Here is a 21219-nt window from a genome sequence, read left to right on the forward strand (position 1 = left end):
AGGAGTCTTGGTGAATTTCTGCAGTGCACCTTGTAGACAGGAGTCTTGGTGAATTTCTGCAGTGCACCTTGTAGACAGGAGTCTTGGTGAATTTCTGCAGTGCACCTTTTAGACAGTACAAGCTGCTGCTACTGAGTGTCAGTGGTGGTGAAGAGTGAATGAGGTACCAGTCAATTGGGTGGCTTTGTTCCAGATAGTGACAAGCTTCTTGAATGTTGTTTGAGCTGCACCATCTGTGCAAGTGGGAATTATTCCATCACATTCCTGACTTGTGCCTTGTAGGCACTTTGAGGAGTCAGGTGGTATTCTACTCACTGTCATTCCTTCATTATCACGGAATACTGCAATGTCATTCCAAATCAGGATGGTGTGTGGCTTGGAGTTGGTCACGTTTCCATGTGTGTGCTGCCCTTGTCCTTCTAGGTGGTAAAGTTGGCAGATTCAGAAAGTAAGGCTTATATAATCATACACACTATTGCTATTGTACATGGTGATGGAGGAAGTGAACGTTGATTGATGTGAAGCTACTTGAGTGCTGTTGGATCTGTACTCGTCGAGGGTAAGTGGAGAGAATTCCATCACACTTGTGACTTGTGCCCTGTAGATGGAGGACAGGCTTGGGGAGTCAGGTGGTGAGTTACTTATGGATGAACAGCCAGCCTCTGATCTGTTCCTGTAGCATGTGTTCCAGTTACATTTCTGGTCTATGGTAACGCCCAAGATGATGGCGGAAGGGTTGAGATGAAAATGCTATTGTATGTGAAGGTGACACAGTTGTTGGACACAGACTTCACTTGGGCTTTGTGTGGTGTCAATGTTACCTTACCACTTATCAGCAGGATTATTTAGCTTGACAGTAATGATTGAGTGGGAGATATGCCAGATCAGAAGGCTGTGGATTGGACAGGGATGGACACTTTTGAGCTGCTAGATCTGTTCTGGATGTATCCCATTCATGTGGATGTAACTATTTCAAATGGATTGTAGTTGTTCCATAAAGCTGCTCACCATTGTCACCTTCAGGGCAATTGGGAATGAGCAACAAATGCTGACTGCCAGTGGAACCGTATCCCATGAATGATTAAAAAATTTGTTTTGAACTGTAACCATAGCATTTGAAGTCAATAAGCAATGCAGATGAACTGAGGATATATTGTCACCTTGTCAAAACATCTATCAGAAATTGATACACAATCTCATCACATGTTGCTGTGTCAAACATCACCTCTTCATTAATTTCCCTTGTCTGTGCCTCATTAATGAATCTCAGACAATAGGAATGTATTAATCATACATGAAAACCTTTCCACAGAGGGAGCTCATTCACCACAAGCAAAGAGTAGCAAGCTCTTCAATGCAACTACATAGAGAATTTTATCACAGGCAGACAGATCCATTGATCGTGAAGGGAGTCTTCAGAAAGGTGTGGTTGTCAGCTTGGACAGAAAGCCCATTCATCACGAAGAGAACCCATTATTTGTTGCAGCCAAGGGGGTCTGCACAAGCATGCCATTGTCCGAAAAGGACAGTTTGGAATAATGCAGTCGCTTAAACACTTTAGAGATGGTGTGGCAGGCTCCTTCCTGGACCTATTTTCTTTTAGTGTATTTCTCACCAACTGATGTTTGCTCAGTGTCAAGTCACATTGATGAGCACTAAATCTTTCATATTTTCTTCCGACAGAACACAAGTTTTCTCAACTTCATCAGCCTCCAGTGAAATTGGTGAGTACACCTGTAACCCCATTTCTTAGCTATCATTTTGTATTCCTTTTGACAGGACCTCAACTACCACTAATGCACCTCAGGTACTCTGATGAATTGGCCTCCTGTTGGCGTTCCAACACCTTCAGCAGCAGAATAACATTTTGTAAGTCTCACTGTATGACTATGTTATAAGCGCTGCCAATAGCACACCTGCCCACCACGAGGCAAAACTATTCCTCTGGTACCTACTGTGGCCAAAGTACCTGCCTATCTTGTGCATCATTCATTTCAAGAAAATCTTAATGGTATCATTTAACTATGTAAATACAAAGAGCGATCTGACTTCATTTACCATTCAGCAGTCCTTACTCGTATACTAACATTATGTTCCTTCATCCCAACCTTTAGGTAATGAATGACCATCACTGCAGTCTCAACTCCAGTTGAAGCTTGTACAAGATTGTTTTTTTTTGGAGCAAGAGACGTAGTAGTTGAAAAAATTCTTTTAAATTATGCTAATGACGTGGCTTTAAGAGTTGAGATTTATAATGATGACAAACTGGAAAGCCAGCATCTATTCATTCTCAGATAACAAGGTGTAGAGCTGGATGAACACAGCAGGCCAAGCAGCATCAGAGGAGCAGGAAGGCTGACGTTTCGGGCCTAGACCCTTCTTCAGAAATTTCTCTACACCTTGTTATCTCAGATTCTCCAGCATCGGCAGTTCCTACTATCTATTCATTCTCATATTGTCATTTTTGTTCCATTAATCACAACGAGTCATCCAGGTGAACCTACTGTCAGAATCTCCGGAAAAAGCACAGAGTTTGTGTTTCAGAGGGTCACTGGAGTTGCGATGTTAACTCTTTATTTTCTCTGCACAGCTGCTGCCAGACCTGCTGAGTTTTTTGAGCAATTTCTGTTTTTGTTTCAACAGGCTGTAGTTCTTGGTTTTATTTCAGTTGTTATCTGGGTGCATGGCTTATATTAAAATTGGGGGTTCAAGTTTGTATGTTATATCTTATAAGAAACCTCTGTCAATGCTGCCGTATTTTAACTCCAATAAAAGCTGTCTTGCCAACTTACTTACTGCCTAATTAGTGTTTGACGCACCACAACAGCAGCAACCTTCCTCAGGTGTTGTATTGTGAAAAAACCGCCCCAAAAAAATGGGTTGGGTAGCTTCAAACATTTGTGTAAGAGCTGAGCCGCCCCGCTTCATAGATGGCCTGGTGGTTTAGCAGTTACCCAGGGATCTGTCACCGTTGTCAATTTACCTGCAGGTCCTGCTAGTTTTACCCTGGGTCCCATCATTGGAGGAGCAACCACTCATTCACCTCGAAGTGAGCAGCAAGTGCAAACGTGGGCCAGAAGTGGTGACTCATATTGGAATTCACAAACAAAAAGGGGCAAACAAGCTTGTGAGGTAGCAGAAATGTCTTTAATTCACCACCTGCTGGTTTGTACTTCTAATACAGAATAGTGTTCATCACTAACTAGATTTTTCAAGCATCGCTTCTTAAATATTATTTCTATGATACAAATATTACAGTCATCACCAAGTCTATGTAACAAGAGAAGATTGTTTTTACAGTCATTTGATGAAGATGGGGCTGTCTCTCCCTTTGCAACGCTTTCTCCGAGGCTGGACAACATCATCGTCATCATCCTCCGAGTCAATGTTGACCTTTGGGCTCTCGCCGTCCACTTTGGCGGGCGGCAGGACTGGGAAAGTCCTGTCTGGAAACAGCGCCATCAGCTTCGACTCAAAGATTTGCTCCAACGTCTTACCAGCATGAGCCACCTCTGAATCCGGCTGCAAGAAAACCAAAACACGTGGTATAATCTATAACCATGGCACACCTTTTCCCCACGTGCACTGGGCCAGTCACGACCTCCACCAGTTCCTCGAAGGCACCAAGATCTCTACTGTTCAACAAGCTCTGTAGTTGCTGTTATGCCATTTCAGATTATGGAAGGAGGCTAAAGGGGGAGTTTGGATGCAGACTGAATTCAGCAAGTTCCACTCTGGTTATGTGAATAGATTCCCTTCAAAATATTTGAGGGGATATGATAGAGATCCTCAAAAGCACAAGGGGTTTGGCCAGGGAAAATGGACAGAATCTTTACCCCATTAGGTGAAGGGTCAAGCACCAGAAGACATCAAAAGGTGACGTTAAAAAAAAAAGCAATTTGAAAATACAAGTAGATTTGGAATGTACCAGCAGCATTTGAAGGAAGCACAATCTTCCAAATCTCTGAGAATTAGGAGGAAATAGTTGCAGGGTTAGGAGAGGAACACAGGGGAGTGGGACCAGCTTGATCAACCTGAAATAACATCCAATTGCATTCAGAAGCATTGCAACTCATTGGCCTTGGGGAAAAATGGGCACAGCTAAGGTAGGGAGATGCTACAGACCAAAGTTAAAAATCTGATGCCATGTGGCAGGATATGTTTACAGCAACATCTGGGAACAGAGTCATCAGCTTCACCCCATGGTACTATTGAGTACATAATCTAGGCCACACCTCCAGTGGCACACTGTGACAATGCCAACAGTTACCAGTTACTGCATAAGATACTAACGGGTCCTTGACCTGTTTCAGAATTACAGCTATCTGAACGGGACAGAGTGGTGTAAATTCCAGCTGCAGCACTTTGATAACTTGTGATGTAAAAGGTACATTGCAAGTGAATACCCTTTTCTTTATACCTGCAAACTACTTAAGATCTGTATTGCAATCTCAAACCAGTCAGTCAATAACTGCTGGACCCAAATGAATAATGTATCAAGGAAACAGGTCATTTTTGATCGAGTATTGTGCAAGGACAGGTTGGTTAGTAATTTTAAAGTATAATTAAAGTACCCTCTGGGGAACAGTAATCAAAATGATATAATTTCATATTGAGTTTGACATTGATATAGTTGAGGCTAAAACTAAGGTCTTATGTTCAAATAAAACCAATTATGTTGCTAAGTACTAGTTGGACAAAGTAGACCAGGCATTTTGGTTGGAATTTATGGCAGCACTAATAGAGAACATTTGGAAAAAAAAATACTCCATTCTCAACAAACATGTATTGGTGTTGGGGAATAAACATCTTCAAAAAGAAAGTCCTCAAACAGGGGTGTTGCAGATGTTTAAAGCGAGAGACGTAAAAGATATTGCTTCAGGAAAATCATTGCAGCAGCACAGTCAGGAATTATATGTCAGTCACATCAGGACTTCTGCAAATTCCTAAGTTCAGAGGGAGTCAGAGGAATTAAAACCTAAACTTCTGATATAAACTGACCCTGACTACCCTCCGCGCGCACCACCCCCCCCCCTTCTCCAACTCCCCACCTCTGCTACTAACCGCCATGCTCCACAACCAGCCCATCTTTCTAAACTGCCTCCTCCCCAAAGCGACCTGGCCCAACCTTATTTTGTATCTGCCATCAGAGCAGAAGAAGGCACAAAACAACACTACCAGAAACAAAGTCTAATGAGAATGAGAAACTTTACATGTTTAATGTTAGTAAAGGAAACAGTCCTGGAAAAACTAATGGGACTAAAAACCAGTGAGGTCTTGAACCCAGCAGCTTCCACCATAGGGTTTTAAAACAAGTGAAAGCAGATAGAGTGGATACTTTGGTTTAGTTACTTCAGAATTGCTTAGATTCCAGTGTGGTCCCTGGCAGATTGGAAGGCAGCAAACATAGCCCTGTTAATTCAGAAAGAGACAGGGAGAGAGAAAACAGGGAACTATAGGGCAGAACAACAGTAACTCTCACTTGTTCAGCATCTTTAAAATAATAATAAAAAAAAATCCCTGATGCTTCCAAGGAGTTCAATCAAATAAACTCATATGTCAAACCACAGAGCTCATCCAATAATCAATAGCAGGCAAAACATTTATTAAAGCAGGGACGTGACCAACAGTGCATTACAAAATCCGTGCCACATTCCCTCCTGGAGTGGAAGTTGGTTATCCTTACCGTTGCAGGGCTGCCAAAGAAGACAGTGACAAAAACCACAACAAGTGGGCAGAACCGATAGTTTTATGAAAAGGCAATTGTGAGACATCTATTAATGACGGAGGCCGTTGACTTCCAGGGTACACAAGAAACTAGCAGCTGGGATATACTGGAGGCATTTGAAATGGTTCACAGAAGAGGTCATTGCGCAAGGTTAGGAGTAGGGAGGTAGCTGAGGGAGGTAAGGGGTGGGCAGGGTTCAGGTATGAGCACGTATTTACCCGTGCCCCCGTTCCAATCACTAATCAAGCCTGGCTCTGCCCCACTCTGCCAATTTAGGTTTCTAATCAGCATGTGCAATCCTACTGACCAGAGACTGTAGGCTGTATTATTGATGTTACCTCATTGAATTCCTCACAATTCTTAAAGATCAGCCTGACATCGGCCACAAACTCCTCAGCCGTGTGATAGTGCTGTGTGTGTTGTTTCTGCAGTTTAATTTTCACAGTGCACATGTCCATTGGCTTCTTTATAATCTTGTAGTAGTCAGGAACCTGCAAGAGACAGAGGAGCCTTCTTGAGATCTCAGTGGGATTAATGGCAGTAGGACACACAGACAGTGATAGCAGTAGCCAAGTGGTCCCAGACTGGCAGACAAGAGGGTGACTCATCATCTACAGCATTCCCTATCCTTCAATCCAGTCCCCCCTAACGTGGGATTCCAGCCTCAACCCAACATGGCCAGGACCTCCTGCCCAGTAATAAATGCAGTTCTGCTTTAAAAATCCTGGCTAAAAATCATTCAGCAGGGTTCTCTCTTTCAACTGATACAGGCAGGGAACACACACACCACACACCCACCATCCACAGACAAATCCAACCGATCTCCTTCACCAGATTCATAAAAGCAGCCCTTGCTGAATATTGGCAAGTTGGCATGGGCCTCGCCAGTCAAATACTCTGCGCTCAGTCCTGGCTCCCACCTCATGGAAAGGCCATTGAAGGGTGAAACAGGGCAATGGCTCATGGCTGCACAGTGCACCGGCTCACCCTCAGTGATGTGGCATATTATGGCAAAAAAAAAAACAACTTACAACAGAGGCAGGAACTGGTTCTTGGAAAGCAACACTCAGTTCATCACAGTACATGGTCAGTAGCAGGTTCTCACATTTCTGAAACAGAAAAAAAAACCATCCATCACTCTTCCCAAAGAAAGATGCCATTTCCATAGCACCATTCAAGGATATCCCAATGTGCTCTATAGCCGATGAAGTATGGTTGCAATTTTAGTCATTGTTGTAATGTAGTATGGCAGCCCAATGGCACACCAGGGAATTGTGACAATGAACATGTAATCAGCTTTAACGTGCTACTGAACGATAAGTGTTACCTCAAATACCGTGAATTCACTCTTTGTTTCCTTGGGATGTATGATGTCCTACTGAAGGGACAGATGGATCCTCAAGTTAGAGTCTAGGAATCCTGAAATGAGCAACTCACCTCCTGACGCCCCAAAGCCTGTCCTCTATCTACAAGGCACACGTCAGGAGCGTGACAGAATACTCCCCACTTGCCTGGATGGGTGCAGCTTCAACAACACTCAAAAAGCTGAACACCATCCAGGACAAAGTAGTCAGTAGCAGCAGTGTGTACTGTTTAGAAGATGCACTGCAGAAATTCACCAAGGCTCCTTAGACAGCACCTTCCAAACCCATGACCACCACCATCTAGAAGGACAAAGACATCAGATACCATTTAGAAGGACAAGGGCAGCAGATGCATTAGAACACCACCACCTGCAAGTTCCCCTCAAACTCACTCACCATCCTGACTTGGAAATATGTCACTATTCCTTCAGTTTTGTTTGGTCAAAATCCTGGAATTCCCTCCCTAACAGCAGTGTGGGTGTCCCGACAGCACACGGACTGCAGCGGTTTAAGGAGGCAGCTCACCACCACCTTCTCAAGGACACCTAGAGATGGGCAATAAAATGCTGGCCCAGCCAATGACACCCACATCCCATGAGAGAATGGAAAAAAAAACACACTAACATTTAATACATCACAGGCCACTCCTAACAGTTCATCAGCTGCTCCACTCACTGGCATAGGACTTGAACACTTTCAGCATTCAGACAGAGGGCCAAAATGCTACTAATGAAGTACTTTAAATATTTGTACACCATGCATAGAGAGGGGTCAATCTATAACTGAACCACTCCCTCCTCCACTCTTCCCCTCCCAGAAGTCAGACCCAAAACAGGCAACACCACTCCCAGTTTGTTGATAACACACACAGTGCTGAAGCCACAGAGAGAGAGAAATAGAGTGACGCTTCTGAAAAGACAAGAGTAAAACGTTAAGGTGCCGAGCATCTTCTGTCATTTCTCTACCCTTGTTTCTGGTTTCCAGCATCCCTCATATCACGCATTTTGTTTTCCCTGTTTCTATAGATACTCAACATGTCACTTTTCTGATCTCTAACCTTACACACCCCCCCTCACCACCGCCATCTGCAGTTGAGATGGGTAACAAATACAGGCTGTGCCACCCATGCAATAACAGTCTGCATCTCTGACGTGGAATGCATGATGGTCTGGCTGACGGTTCCAAATGAGGACACTGACAAACTCAGGGATGTAGCTGTTAGGAGCCAGGGTTACGCCAGCATCTATACAGTGAGTGAATAAGGACCCCTCTGCAGTTGAACTAATCAGCTTGGTTGGAAGTCTCCTCTGCTACTTTCACAGCCACCACATGGGAAATTGTAGATGACCGCATGCCTGTAGCATCCAGGCAGCAGAATCTCTGTTTGGATGTTGGGCCCCAGTGAAATGTTAGTGAAACAATACTGGTTCCAGCGAGAATGAAATTCAGTAGTTGGTGCTCAAAGATGCAGGGCATGGGCTGCAGACCTTCAGAAAGAGTCCCTCAGGAGAGGAATTTCACAACCGTGCAAATAAAATTTAACAACCGATCATCAACTTTTGGTTCAACGTTCCAAAACAGCACAGGAAAGAAGAGAGATATAATCAACATTCATGTGGCACATTTCACAACTTTTGGATTCCCAAAACTGCTTGGCAGCCAAATACATACTTTTGGATAACGTACACTATTATAGTGTAGAAAATGGAGCCAGTTTGTCCATAAGGATGAGATCAATCTGATTATTGATCAGGTGACAAAGGAAAGCTCCTCTGTTCTTTAGAAAGTGCAGGAGAATTTTTTTTTTTTTTTTTTAAACATCCACCTGAGGGGTAAATAGGCTTACTATCTCATCTAAAAAGCAGTACCGCCGATAGTGTAGCACTCCTGCAGCTAAGTCAGCCTAGATTTCCACATTCAAATCTCTGGAATGGGACTCGAACCCTGACCCTTGTGACATCAGAGGCCAGAGTGCTAACCACTGAGTTACAACTGACATCACCTGACAAGATTAAACCTACATTATAGTGCCTTTTTTTTGACTCTCTTTGACTTCTCAATTTGGCAACAGGGGAGGAACACAGTCAGCGGTTTTGTTTTCCCAGAAATAGTGCGACCACCGGACATACGTACCCTTTGATCGACGGGAGCCATCTCTGGGACTGCACACACCTTCCTCTTTTCACCCACTTGCCATTGGTCTTCGCAGTCATACATCACTTCTGGGTTCACCGGGTCACGACAGAATGTGCAGATCCATTCACCGCTAAACAGAATAAATTAACCAACTCAGACTGGCGAGACTCTTGTAATATTTACAACATAGTCTGGGCTAGGGAGGCCCTTCGGTCCATCTTACCAAACAAAACTAACAGGTCTCTACAACGGAATGGAATAGCTTCTGTGCTTGTTTAAGCTTTGAGGAACCACTTTGTAGCATCTTTCACAACCTCAGTCGTGTCACAATCATTATCAAGTCAATATGAAGCATCACTGGTGTGATGTGGGAAATGCTACAGCCAATTCGAACACAACAGCAAAGTGCTAAACGGCCAGATTGCTTTTAAAAATAAAAAAAAAGTTAGGTTGATAAAGTGTAAGTATTGGCCAGGGCACTCACTTATTTGTTCCTCTTAGATCAACTTGCAATTCATTGTGCTACATTATTTGTCAGAAATAATTCATTTGTTATGAAGCATTTTTCAAAAGTGTAACTTTGTTTGTAACTGATTTTCATCAGTTGTGTGCACATAGTCAATTGTCCAGCAAAATAATGTCAAAAGACGACCCAGCCACAGACTAATAATTTTCCATTTGAACATTTCTGGTTCCTGGATTTAAATTCAATCTAATCCTCCTCCTCCATCTAATGACTGGCTCAGGGGGCTGAACATACAAAACCATTCCTAAATGAGCAATCTTGTTGCGAGAGTAACCTGCACGATGAAATGTAGGAACTGCCAAACGATTATAAAAGGTCCAAGCTCCAGCTACAACTACTTTCTATCATCTTGGCAGTTATCATCTTGCAAAGATAACTGAAGGTATTGAATTACAAAATTATCTTCTATTAATTAGAGTCTGATAGAAGGCAAGGAAGTATCCAGTATTGGACAGCCTTGCAAAGTTAAGGTCATTTGCTCCTCTTTTGTCATGTGGTTTGACACCAAACTGGAAGAAGAGAAGGAAAAGTCAAGAACTGAATACAGTTCTTGTGACCTGGAGGCAACTTACACAAAATTTTGCTATACACGATAATAATAGAATACAAGGTTTTTGACTTAATGTGACATTAAATTACAGATTAACCCATCTTTGTGCATTCTTGTCCACATACTTGAGTTTGCTCTTATTCTGGTGTTCTAACTCCAGCCACATTATGCTATTTGAGCTCAGTGATGTGCAGCTCCATGACATTAGAACATTACAGCGCAGTACAGGCCCTTCGGCCCTCGATGTTGCACTGACCTGTGAAACCAATCTGAAGCCCATCTAATTGTTGTAAGATTGCTCCAGGGTTCTGAAGTCCTGACATAACAGCTCCTCCCAAATCTGGCTCACACACTATGTTCCAAATTACTCATAAAACAATAGGGTTTTTTTTGAAGAAATCTAGTTTGCATCTGAATTAATGATTCTAGCTGCTATCACCATACTCCTAGTGAGGCTGGTTAACAACAGGTCTGTGAAAACAGAAACTATAAGACTGTAAAAGCCTACTGAACCTTCTCTGGACGGTCTCCAAAGACAATATTACTTTGGAGCCCAAACAGTATTCCAATGTGGTCAGACAGCACTTTGGAAGAGTGATAGATCAGGACACAGTTGACAGAGGGAACATAGTTAAGAGCTGGGGTAGGCCAGTTGGCCCCAGGGGCTTGCTATGCCATTTAGTAGCATCATGGCTGATCTGAATGCAAGCTGAACTTTAATTTTCTGCCTGCCTCCCATTACCCTGGACTTCATGTTGATCCCGATTCTGTCTAACGCAGGCTTGAATATATTCAATGAATCAACCTCCACTGCTCCCTAGGGAAAGGAAATGCCTTATGTTTAGGTGATGTTTAAATCTAGTTCTAATCTTTCCCGTGTAGGAAACATACATGTCTCAGTATGATTACATTTTCCTCCAAGTTCATTTGGGTATAGGATCAACCTGCTTCATCTTTTCTCACAAGATAACTCCTTCATCCCAGGAGTCGGCAGAGTGACCTTTCTGTGAATTGCTCCAAGTGCAATTATATCCTTCCTCAAACAAGCATGCAGTGTTCCAGATACTCACAAGAAAACCTTGGACATAAGCTGAAGGATCCAGTGCTTCAATTGCACTAATCCACAGCAGAAAAAGAACACAAATCAGACTAGCCACACAATTACTGAGCGCACAAGAGCAAGCTAGGAATACTGCAGCGAGTAACTCTCCTCCCGACTCCCCAGAGCCTGTCCATCATCTACAAGGCCCAAGTCAGGAGTGTGATGGAATACTCCCCACTTGCCCTGGATGGGCATGGAGGAGGAAGCGATCATTACCTTGGAAAGTTGAGGAGAGCTGGCACGTGGCAGACGAGATGAAACACTTTGGGGCACTTCTCGCAACACAGCAGGTCGCCCCCATTCTGACAGACAGCGCACCAGTCCTCGTTGGGATCATCCTCTTTCCCATGGTCTCCCCCGACCCGCGCAGGCTTGTGAGACGCCCCTGGGGTTTGGGACCCCCCATCCTGGGCGTCCCTGGGATTGGAGGAGGGGGATGCCGTGCTGTCTGGAGGGTCTGCTTTAGCCAAACCATCTCGGTGTCCAGCCGCCTGTCCATCCGACTCCAACTTACCGGGCAGGAGAGGGGTGGCGTTGTCCTGTGGATTGGTCAGCTAGGTGGAGAGAGTAAGCGAGAAAGAACAAGAGGTGTCACCACAAAACAACAGATAAAGTGATAGCAATCAGAACTGAAGCCTGCGTGATGTTTCGCACAGATAGACTAAGGAATCATCCCCCTGGGTCCCAGCACAATCCTGATCACCAGGCGGGCAGGACAGTTGAGGACAAACCTGCTTTAGAACATCCCAGTAGGGCTAACCACCCTCCATATATTAATGACGGTTTTAGTAAGGGCAGGACAACTTCTACAGTTTTAGCCAAGAACATCCACAAACAAGACAGTGAAGAAGCCTCCTAATGTAGAGATAAAGTAGAACCTACTATCATTTTACCAACTTATGACAGGACCACCAATGGAATTTTAATTCAATGTCACATTAACGGATTGTTTCATACCGTACGTAAACCCATTTTACAGAAAAAGAGTTATTTTATTTAACTAAGAACCACAGCCATGAAGGTGGTTAACATCACTGGCGTAGTCACAGAGGTCAGGCTGAAGCACTGTGGACAAGGGTTCAATTCCCATCACAGCAGTTGGAGGAGTTCAAATTCCATCAATAGTCGGAAGCTGTACGCTCGTCTCTGTATCGGTGACTTTAAAACTAATCACCAATTGTTGTAAACCATGAAGTCTGCCATCCTTATATGGTTATGACCTACATGTGACTATAATGGGTTGATCATTAGTTACCCTCTGAAACAGCCTCTCAAGGCAATAAATATCAGTGATGCCCAATGGAAAAAACATTTTAAAAAAAACTCTCTCCTGACATTCAACGTTGCACAATAACTTCCAAGTGCCCTCTGATGCAATGCAGTGGTTCATGCAGAAGACCCAAAGTATCCAGCTGTGGATGATAAATATCAGCTGTACCCAAATCCTAAGGAGGAGTTCTAAAAGCTGGCCAATTGCAGACAGGGTAATTGGTTTATCGAGTAGCGTGAGATTTGCATTCAACAGCGATCCTTGCATCATCCCAGATGTATTACCTGACTAAAGGTTTGTGTAGAAAGAATGTCAGTTGTTTTTCACAAGAGGGTAACTGATTCAAGAGCAATTGGAAGCACGTTGAGAACTCAGGTCTCCCTTGTTCATAACTTTATCTTCCTCACAAAGAAGCGTCACTGACAGAGATATTAAGTTTGCAATGGAAACTTTCTACTTTCTTCTTTACTAGCAGTGTTGCTCCACACTGCCAGGCCACTTCCAAACAACAATGCACAAATGCAACTCAAGCAAAGCAAGAGTTGGCAACCAGACAATAACTCCAAACCCCTCAAAACATATGCACAATTCCCATACTCAATAACTAAATTCTCTTCAGAGTCACATAGCTCAGATGTTACAGGATTTTGACTAACAGCATATTAGTTACACCTTCCACCACACAGACTGTAGTAGTGCAAGACGACAGCTCGCCACCATTTTCACAAGGGCAATCAGCATCAAAAAATGATGGGCTTGCCAGGAATCTCCGTATAATTGGAATGTATTATTTTAAATATAACAAATAAGTCACTTCTCAAAGGTCTCTCTCAGTAAATTAGATTTCCCTCCATCTCTCGTATTCTGCATATGAGCACTGCATTATGGTACAAGTCTTAATTTTGCAACTTCTCCTCATGAATTGATCAACAGGACTGCCACTTGGTTGCCTCAGTCCCAAAGAAGTAAGTCTACCAGTGCCCGCTGTGTGGAGTGTCTGACCTATGCTTTTACCTGTGCCAACCAGAACCCTGCCCAATCTGATGGAAACACCAAACAGTATAGCTACCTAGATTTTCAACTGAGAAACTCAGGTGCAGAGCCAAGGCTCCACAGTGAACACACCACCTAGTAATCTAGGAATGAACAGGAGATGAAGTAAAGCTGTAAGACCAACCCCACGCAGCCTGGAAGCCAGTGGGTTATAATTGGAAGGAAAGATTGAGAGACTGAAAACATTACCAAAACAGATGTTTTCCGAGCATATTTAGGCCTCGGAATTGTACTGCGTTAGTGAAGAGAAGCGAGGAACTAACTTATTTTTACTCTAGGTTTCTAAATATTATTTTTAAAACTCACTTATAAAAATGGGTCAAAATAAAATGTGAACCACTGGTGGTGGGCACAAATCAAACCCAGATTTCAACAAAGCAGCGGCAAGTCAACGTACGTACTTTGTGGAATGACAATGTTGCAGTCGAAAATCCTGATCATCCAGACCATCAAGGGGCCTCAATGTTAAAATGACCAGTTTGACTGATTCAGGGAGTGGAAAAACCCCGGGTGGAGGCAGTTGACGTATTCGGTCACTTTGACAACATGGCTAAAGCGGGAGGATGTTGATAATCTCAGCAGCTGAAGCGTAAAGGTTTGAAATGGCTCTGCTGGAAACTATTGTACGGGCACCGTCTTCAAGGGTGGAATACCGTCTTCTTCCAATCTCACAACACTTTCACTAACCACACATTCCCTTCCTGCAGCACAGTTATTTAACAAGATCATAAATGTTACAACTCGAAGCTTCGAAGTAGCCTCCTACTTCCGCCATTTACGCAAGAACTCATTTTGTGTCATGGGTTAAAACCTCGCACATTTTAGCAACACAGGCTGCATTGCCTGCTTAATCCCATTGTAAGTCAGTGATTAAAACATCAAAAGGTGGACAATTGACGTTAATTCCAAAACTGTGTATAGCATTTCTCGTGCAGACAAATGTGCTGAGGGAGCAGGCAGAGGGTTCCCTCAAAGTGAGTACAAGACTGAACAGGATTTCTGGAACTGAAAAGAAATAGGATCATCCGATATGCCAGATTGACTTGTATATTGTGTTTACCATATATAGCATCTCTGAACCAGGTCAGGGTGTTCCAGAGCACTTTACATCTAATTAAGTAAATTTTTGAAATGCATTTTGAAAGACACGGACGTAAACTAGAAATCACAGCAGTCAATTTAGTGATGCTCACTGAGGGTTAAGTATTGGCCGGGACACTGCAGAGAACTTTCCTCCTTCATATGGGGCCATGGGATCTTTTACCCAAGGGTCGACAGAGTCAGTTTGACAGCTCACCCAGTAAACGGCTGTTCTGCAGTGTGGTTTAACACAATGGCTTGGAAAGCAAGGGAAAAGTGTCATTAATCACGCCATCTTGTGTACTACCAACATTCGTGAAGCTAAGGGAAATCAGTTGGTCAGGATGCAGTGGGAAGTGGATAGCATGGCAGATGAAACTTCAGTGTGAAGAAGTGGGAGCGAGCTAAGGTAGCAATCAAAAAGGTGGAAGACAATAACATCCTGAGAACAGAAAAATGGGAGATCAAGAAACTGGAAAATGAAAAACAAGCAGAGTGGAACCAAGAAGGGAGAAAGGGGCTGGTACTCTGTTCAGCTTCAAGGACAAACAATAGGTAAGTTGCACAACACGCAGAGGGAAGTTGGCTCTCTGGTTAGATTCCAGACACTGATGAGAACAAAAACAAATCAAAGGCCCAACAAGTGTCCTCTCCCTATCCTGGTAGCCACATGGCGAACGATAAATGGAGTTGTCAACTAATTGTACCAATCAATCTCCATCATTTAATTTACAACAGATTAGACCTGAGGCAAAGGAAACTTGAAAGCTTGGGTTCAAGCCCCACCTGCTCCAGAAGTATGTAATAACACGTCAGAACAGGGTGATTACGACAATAAATAGAAAGCTTCTGGAAGCAATCGATCCAAAGTCCTGAACTCACAATTAACAACTACTTCAGATTTGGTTATAAAATTGGTCCAACAAGATATTGAAAAACTCAACATTAAAAAGGTTTAAATGGTGCAGACTGGATTTTTCCTTGTTAAAATTAAAAAAAAAAGCTCAAATTAACCTCACAAGGATCTGTATCTTCCTCCCCAGGCTCTTGTTTCACAACAATGATGGGGAAATCACAGAGGTCATCCTCATTCACGGCCTCCTGTTTGATTTTAATGGTTTCCAGGCGGACAACTGGGGTCATCTGCTGAGACTCCGGCCTCGATAACCTACTCGATGAGGTGCAACTGAAACAGAGAGAGAGAGAGAGAAAGTGTGAGTGAGAGAGACATGCTGAGGAAACAAGGAGAGGAATCTATTTAGAAGGCAGGGTTCATTTATACAGATGGCCAACACCTCACACTCACCTCCCTCTGCTACCAGTGCTGGAGGTGCTGGGTGTACGTCCTGGGACATTAACGTTGGTGACAGTCACTGACTCTAGGGTCACAAGAGAAAGAAGGTCAAGGTCTGAATGACAGACAACCCGATACAAACTCAACCCTTGCAGCCAGCAATGCACAATTAAACTGACATCAGACTTAATCGGCTGTGAGGCCATCACAATCCAACTTATCATACCCTCCCTGCAATGCCCGACATGGTGCGGTGTAAACCAGGGCAAAGCCAGGCAAATGGCTTCAATTAAATCCCATAGATTTAAGGTTGTCAAGGTCTGGTTCAGGAAACAGATCCCAGAAAGTATTGCGTGTCTCTCTCACCAACAGGAAGATTTTTTTTTTTTTTTTTTTTTTTTAATTCCTTCATGCGAACGTGGGCATTTTAAACCCACCCCTAATTACCCAGAGGGTAATTTAGAGCCACCCTTGCTGAGGGTCTGGAGTCACATGCAGACCAGGTAAGGATGGTAGATTTCCTGCCGTAAAGGGCATGACTGAACCAGATGGGTTTTTACAATAAACAACAGCGACTGACATGAAGCTAGCTAGCTATTCCAGAGATAACACAGCGTGGAGGAACACAGCAGGCCAGGCAACATCAGAGGAGCAGGAAAGTTGACGTTTTGAGGTGGGACCCTTCTTCAGAGTTTTTCTTTTAAATATTGAATTCAAAGTTCACCAGAACATTTAGCCCTGGGGTTCTAGATTACTCGTCCAGTGACCTGACCACAATTCAACAAAAGGTTCATGTAATTGCTGGCTTCAGACACCAGGGGTGCTGTCTAGGACACGGGCAGAAGGCCACCCACTGGTGCAGACTCTCTACAGAGCCTTGGCATAGTGCCCTCATCACCAAAATCAGAGTTCAACACAAGGGTGAAGGTGAAGGGTGGCATGACTGACAACAATAATTTAGTATAGTAACTGACTGCAGTTTTACCATTGGGGTCAATGACCTTCTGAACTTCACCCCTCTCCTTAATCCTCAGAAGAAAAACACAAATACCATTTTATTCAGAAATATGTTCCCATAGATATATAATTACAAATCGCAACATCACCAGTCCCATCCCATATGAAAAGGGCTGAAAATTCTTCCTGTCACCACTGCAGTTTTAGCTAAGACACTGAGCTCCATCCTGTGAATAACTTGTGGCGCTGCTTTACCTGAATGGCCAGGAGAAGGGATGGAAGGGCCAGGGGAAGGGTTGGTGCTGGTTGCTGAAGGTTTTGTTGCCACACTATTGCCGTTCCGCTCTCTGTTCAACAAGCTTTCCAGCAACACTGATCCCGCATCATCCAGCTGTATTTCCAAAGAGAAAAGGTGCACTGTTCAAACATTCCATTCCTAAATATTTCAAGTGTTTAGATTATTCAACAGTTAACAGATTGACGATGACTCTGTGGGCACCCAGGTGTAACAGACACGTGAGAAGACAGACCAAATTTGCCCTTCCAGCACTTGATCATTACCTTGTCATTTACGTTGAATGTTGTTGGTGGGATCTTGCTGTACACAGATTAGCTGCCACATTTCCAACATTACAACAGTGACTCCACTTCAAAAGGGGTCCATTGGCTGTAAAACAGCTCAAGGCGGAGATCATGAAAGGTGCTACATAAACGCAAGGCACTTTTTTTTCTTTATTCATTCACAGGGATGAGGGCGTTGCTGCCCATCCCTAATTGCCCAGAGGGCAGTTAAGAGTCAACCACATTGCTGTGGGTCTGCAGTCACATGTAGTCCAGACCAGGTAAGGATGGCAGTTTCCTTCCCTAGAGGGCATTAGTGAGCCAGATGAGTTTTTGCCAACAATAAATTTATGGCCATCATTAGACAATTAATTCAAATTCCACCATCTGCCGTGGCGGGATTCGAACCCGGGTCCCCGGAACATTATCTGGGTCTCTGGATTAACAGTCCAGTGATAATACTGTCCATCGCCTCCCCTTTCTTTTTAAGTTTTGTGTTGGTGACTTAGCCTTTCAGGAGCAGAGACAGAACAGGACTGTGCTATCAGGCATTCCTGAAAATAAGTTACGAAGAGCCAGGTCTCAGCAGCTTCCACTAAGTGATACAAATTGCACCTTGATGTGCTCTCAAAATATATGAACCACTTTCAATGCTTTAGATCCATTCACAATATGGGTCACACCGCTGAGTGCAAAATGACGATGAATGATTCAAGGAAAACAGAATGGCTTTTGTGAATTGGAAACCTGTCCAAATCAGCAGCAGGTACAGTGCGCTGCTGTTGGGACTGAATATTAGCTCGGGGAGAGAATGGTTTTTCTGCTACCATCTGTAAAGCAACTCCTCCTTCAACCTACATTCAGCAGCCCAGAACACAGAGTTTAACCTGTGAAATCGCCCACCTCGGGCCTAGTGATGGGACCCACACTGCCGTGGGGAGCCAGCACCAACTCTTTAGGAATCTGAAAATCCCAACAGTAGGAAATCACGGAATTCTCTGACCTCTCCCCCTTCCACCTACAATCTCACTTTGGCTGCAGTCGTTTACATTGGCGAGTGGAAGCATTGCATTACTAGGCCGAGGCGCGTGTGAGCAGTGTGTGCGTGCATCTAACTACATGGTCATGCAAACCAAGCCTCCGGCAGGAGAGTGTGCGCACATGCGTGCGTGTTTGTGTGTGTGGTGTAGCCTTTAAATATTGGGAAGCTTTTGGTGTGTGATAATTAGGGTGAAACATGGCAGAATTTCCTCCCTAAAATCTCTCTCCATCTCTATTCAGACATTCCATAAACCCTATTTCACCGATCAGGCTTCTATTCACTTGTCTTAACCTCTCCCAATATGCACACAGTGCCAAACTGCGTTGGTTTACTGTCCTGTGAAGCACTTTGGCAAGTTTTCTGTCAGAGGTGCTATATAAATGCAAGCTGCTCCTCCTCAGGCACTGACAAATCTTCCAAGGCACCAAAAGCACACCCAAGGTAGGACGGACTCAAGCAGTGGGCTCATTCCACACCTGCCAGCAGGTCCTGCCTGTATTTCCAGCTGGAACGGTGTTCCAACAGAAGGTGGATCATTGCCCAAGTGGCTGGCTCCTCTTTTTTTCCCCAAGACCGCACACCTCGAGGAATCCCAGAGGGAGGGCAGGCATTGTATCTTGTACTGCCTCCTGCTACTAACTCTAGCGAGCTCACGTCGTACAGACCAAAGCAGCAGTCAGTGGGGATTGCAGGGGTCACCGCTAATTTTGTGGGGAAAGGAGACACCACTCGAACACCCTACTTTCCTCCCCTTGTTGCCATCTTTGACATCTACTGAACCAAGAGAGCCTCCAGACAGAGTTTAATGTCTCACCCCTCCATGGCTCACTGTCAAGAATAGCATATGGAGTTCCTCAAGGTCTGATACAGAGGAGTGGGCTTGCAGTGCTTGTGTATTGCTGATGGTTTCAACCCGATAGACTCAAAGCAGGAACCAAGTCCCCTCAGTTTGGGGTACTCCTTTGGCATCGACACTGTAACCGACGTTAAAGTTTCCCCTTTAGATTTATTCAGCATCCACCCCCTAACCTCTCTCATCTTCCGAGTCGCACCTTGGCAAAGGGCTCGGCCCATCGTGCGTTTGTTTTTTTTTAAAACCTGAATTTGAGGTACATCGGGAAGACAGGAGAGATGCTCGGGGTTGGTAACAGCTGTCATTGGAATCGGGTGTGGAAGCCCCACTCGGAGTCACGAGGAGCATTGAAGGGTAAGAGGGGGTTGCCAAGCTGCCTACTAGGAACGGCCTCGCCATTCCAGGATTGTGCTGCTGAGAAAGACAGGGGTGGAGGGTTGTGGGAGCGCAGAAAAGGCAAAACAGTAAAATGTACAGTGACGGCCTCAAAAGTTACCCATTCACAGATTGACCGTACTCTGCTGCGCTCCCCGTGCGGCAGTCTCCCTTCAGGTCGTGCCTCAAATTCACGACCTCGACACACTCTGGTGAAGCGCCGAAGGCATGCTGCGTGGGCAGACATGCCATCCTTCAGACCAGCTGTCACACCGTTGTGCCATCTATTGGGGCGAGGACAACATTAACAATCCAGTAAAGCTAGGCCAGGAGCTCACCAGACCAACATTCCTTTCATCCAGGACATCAACCGTGACCCATCCATCAAATGACTACTGCATTGGTCTGCTTAACATTTGCACATCCTAAATAATTCAACACGTGATGAGAATTTTCAGACATGTATTCACATAAATGCAAATTCTCTTCTGTTGACAGGAAGGCTGGAATTAAGTTCCATAGTTTGGGCAAAACAAATTACATTTCATGAGGTGAAATCTCCCTTTTAAGCAATGGATTTTAAGCAATGGAATACTCTCTCTCTCCCCTTCGATTACTGGGTCTATCTCCAATGACTGCACTGTTGATTGCTGTTAATCCCTAAGCCCTGTGAATATACTTGCTGAAGAGGACGACAGTTACCTTGTTTTGTTTGACCACAGACTTCGCTTCCTGCAGTTAAACCTCTGGGTGATTTTAAGGGACAGGGTGAACAGGAGCACTCAAAACACTGCAAATGTTTAAAATGAAGCACAAGGTTTAGGAAGTCTTGCCAAAAACTGGGTTTTCGAAGAATGCTAAACTCAAATAAGCAGTGACTGCCTCTCCAGGGATCTTCCCGCGTCAGATCAGGTGAACGTGAACTCACATGGTCACTTTAACAAGAAGCACTGCATGGTGACATTATAGAAGTGCCTTTTTTTTTGTTGCCTTAGGTGTCTGAATAAGGAGCTGCTTCCACAGCAGAGGAGATCAGAAGGGAGTTTCACCCTTCTGACAGCTAGTCATTCTAAAAAAAAGTACAGATAAAAGTCTTTCACAATGTTCCTTCTCCAGATTTCCACAAACTCTGCTTTATCTATTAAAAGTGCCTGTCCATCTCTCATTTACTTCACTTCCCTGTCGGTACACAACACTTTCGCCAACATGTTCATACAAATTAAGGTTAGTCCCTTCAGCTCTTTGAGCTTGCTTCGCAGACCACAGAAAACAGGACTGGGGTCGGGGGTGGGGATGGTGCATGGTGTGGCGTTCAATGCAATTCAACA

At 44.2% G+C, this 21219-nt stretch overlaps 1 protein-coding gene across 1 annotated transcript in view; it reads right to left on the reverse strand.

Annotated features, from left to right (window-relative positions):
• Positions 1-3128: 3128 nt before the first annotated feature.
• Positions 3129-21219, reverse strand: part of trim33 (tripartite motif containing 33) — a gene marked incomplete at its 5' end in the record, with an annotated part of 35569 nt that continues 17478 nt past the window's right edge. Inside the window, 8 exons of the mRNA XM_048607810.1 lie at positions 3129-3522; positions 6067-6219; positions 6760-6837; positions 9226-9358; positions 11623-11960; positions 15824-15995; positions 16116-16188; positions 17316-17451. Of these exons, the coding sequence (XP_048463767.1) occupies positions 3301-3522; positions 6067-6219; positions 6760-6837; positions 9226-9358; positions 11623-11960; positions 15824-15995; positions 16116-16188; positions 17316-17451 (1305 nt within the window). The remainder of the gene's footprint in view (positions 3523-6066; positions 6220-6759; positions 6838-9225; positions 9359-11622; positions 11961-15823; positions 15996-16115; positions 16189-17315; positions 17452-21219) is intronic.

The sequence above is a fragment of the Rhincodon typus genome, chromosome 18, assembly GCF_021869965.1.
Source record: "Rhincodon typus isolate 14 chromosome 18, sRhiTyp1.1, whole genome shotgun sequence".
NCBI lineage: Eukaryota > Metazoa > Chordata > Chondrichthyes > Orectolobiformes > Rhincodontidae > Rhincodon > Rhincodon typus.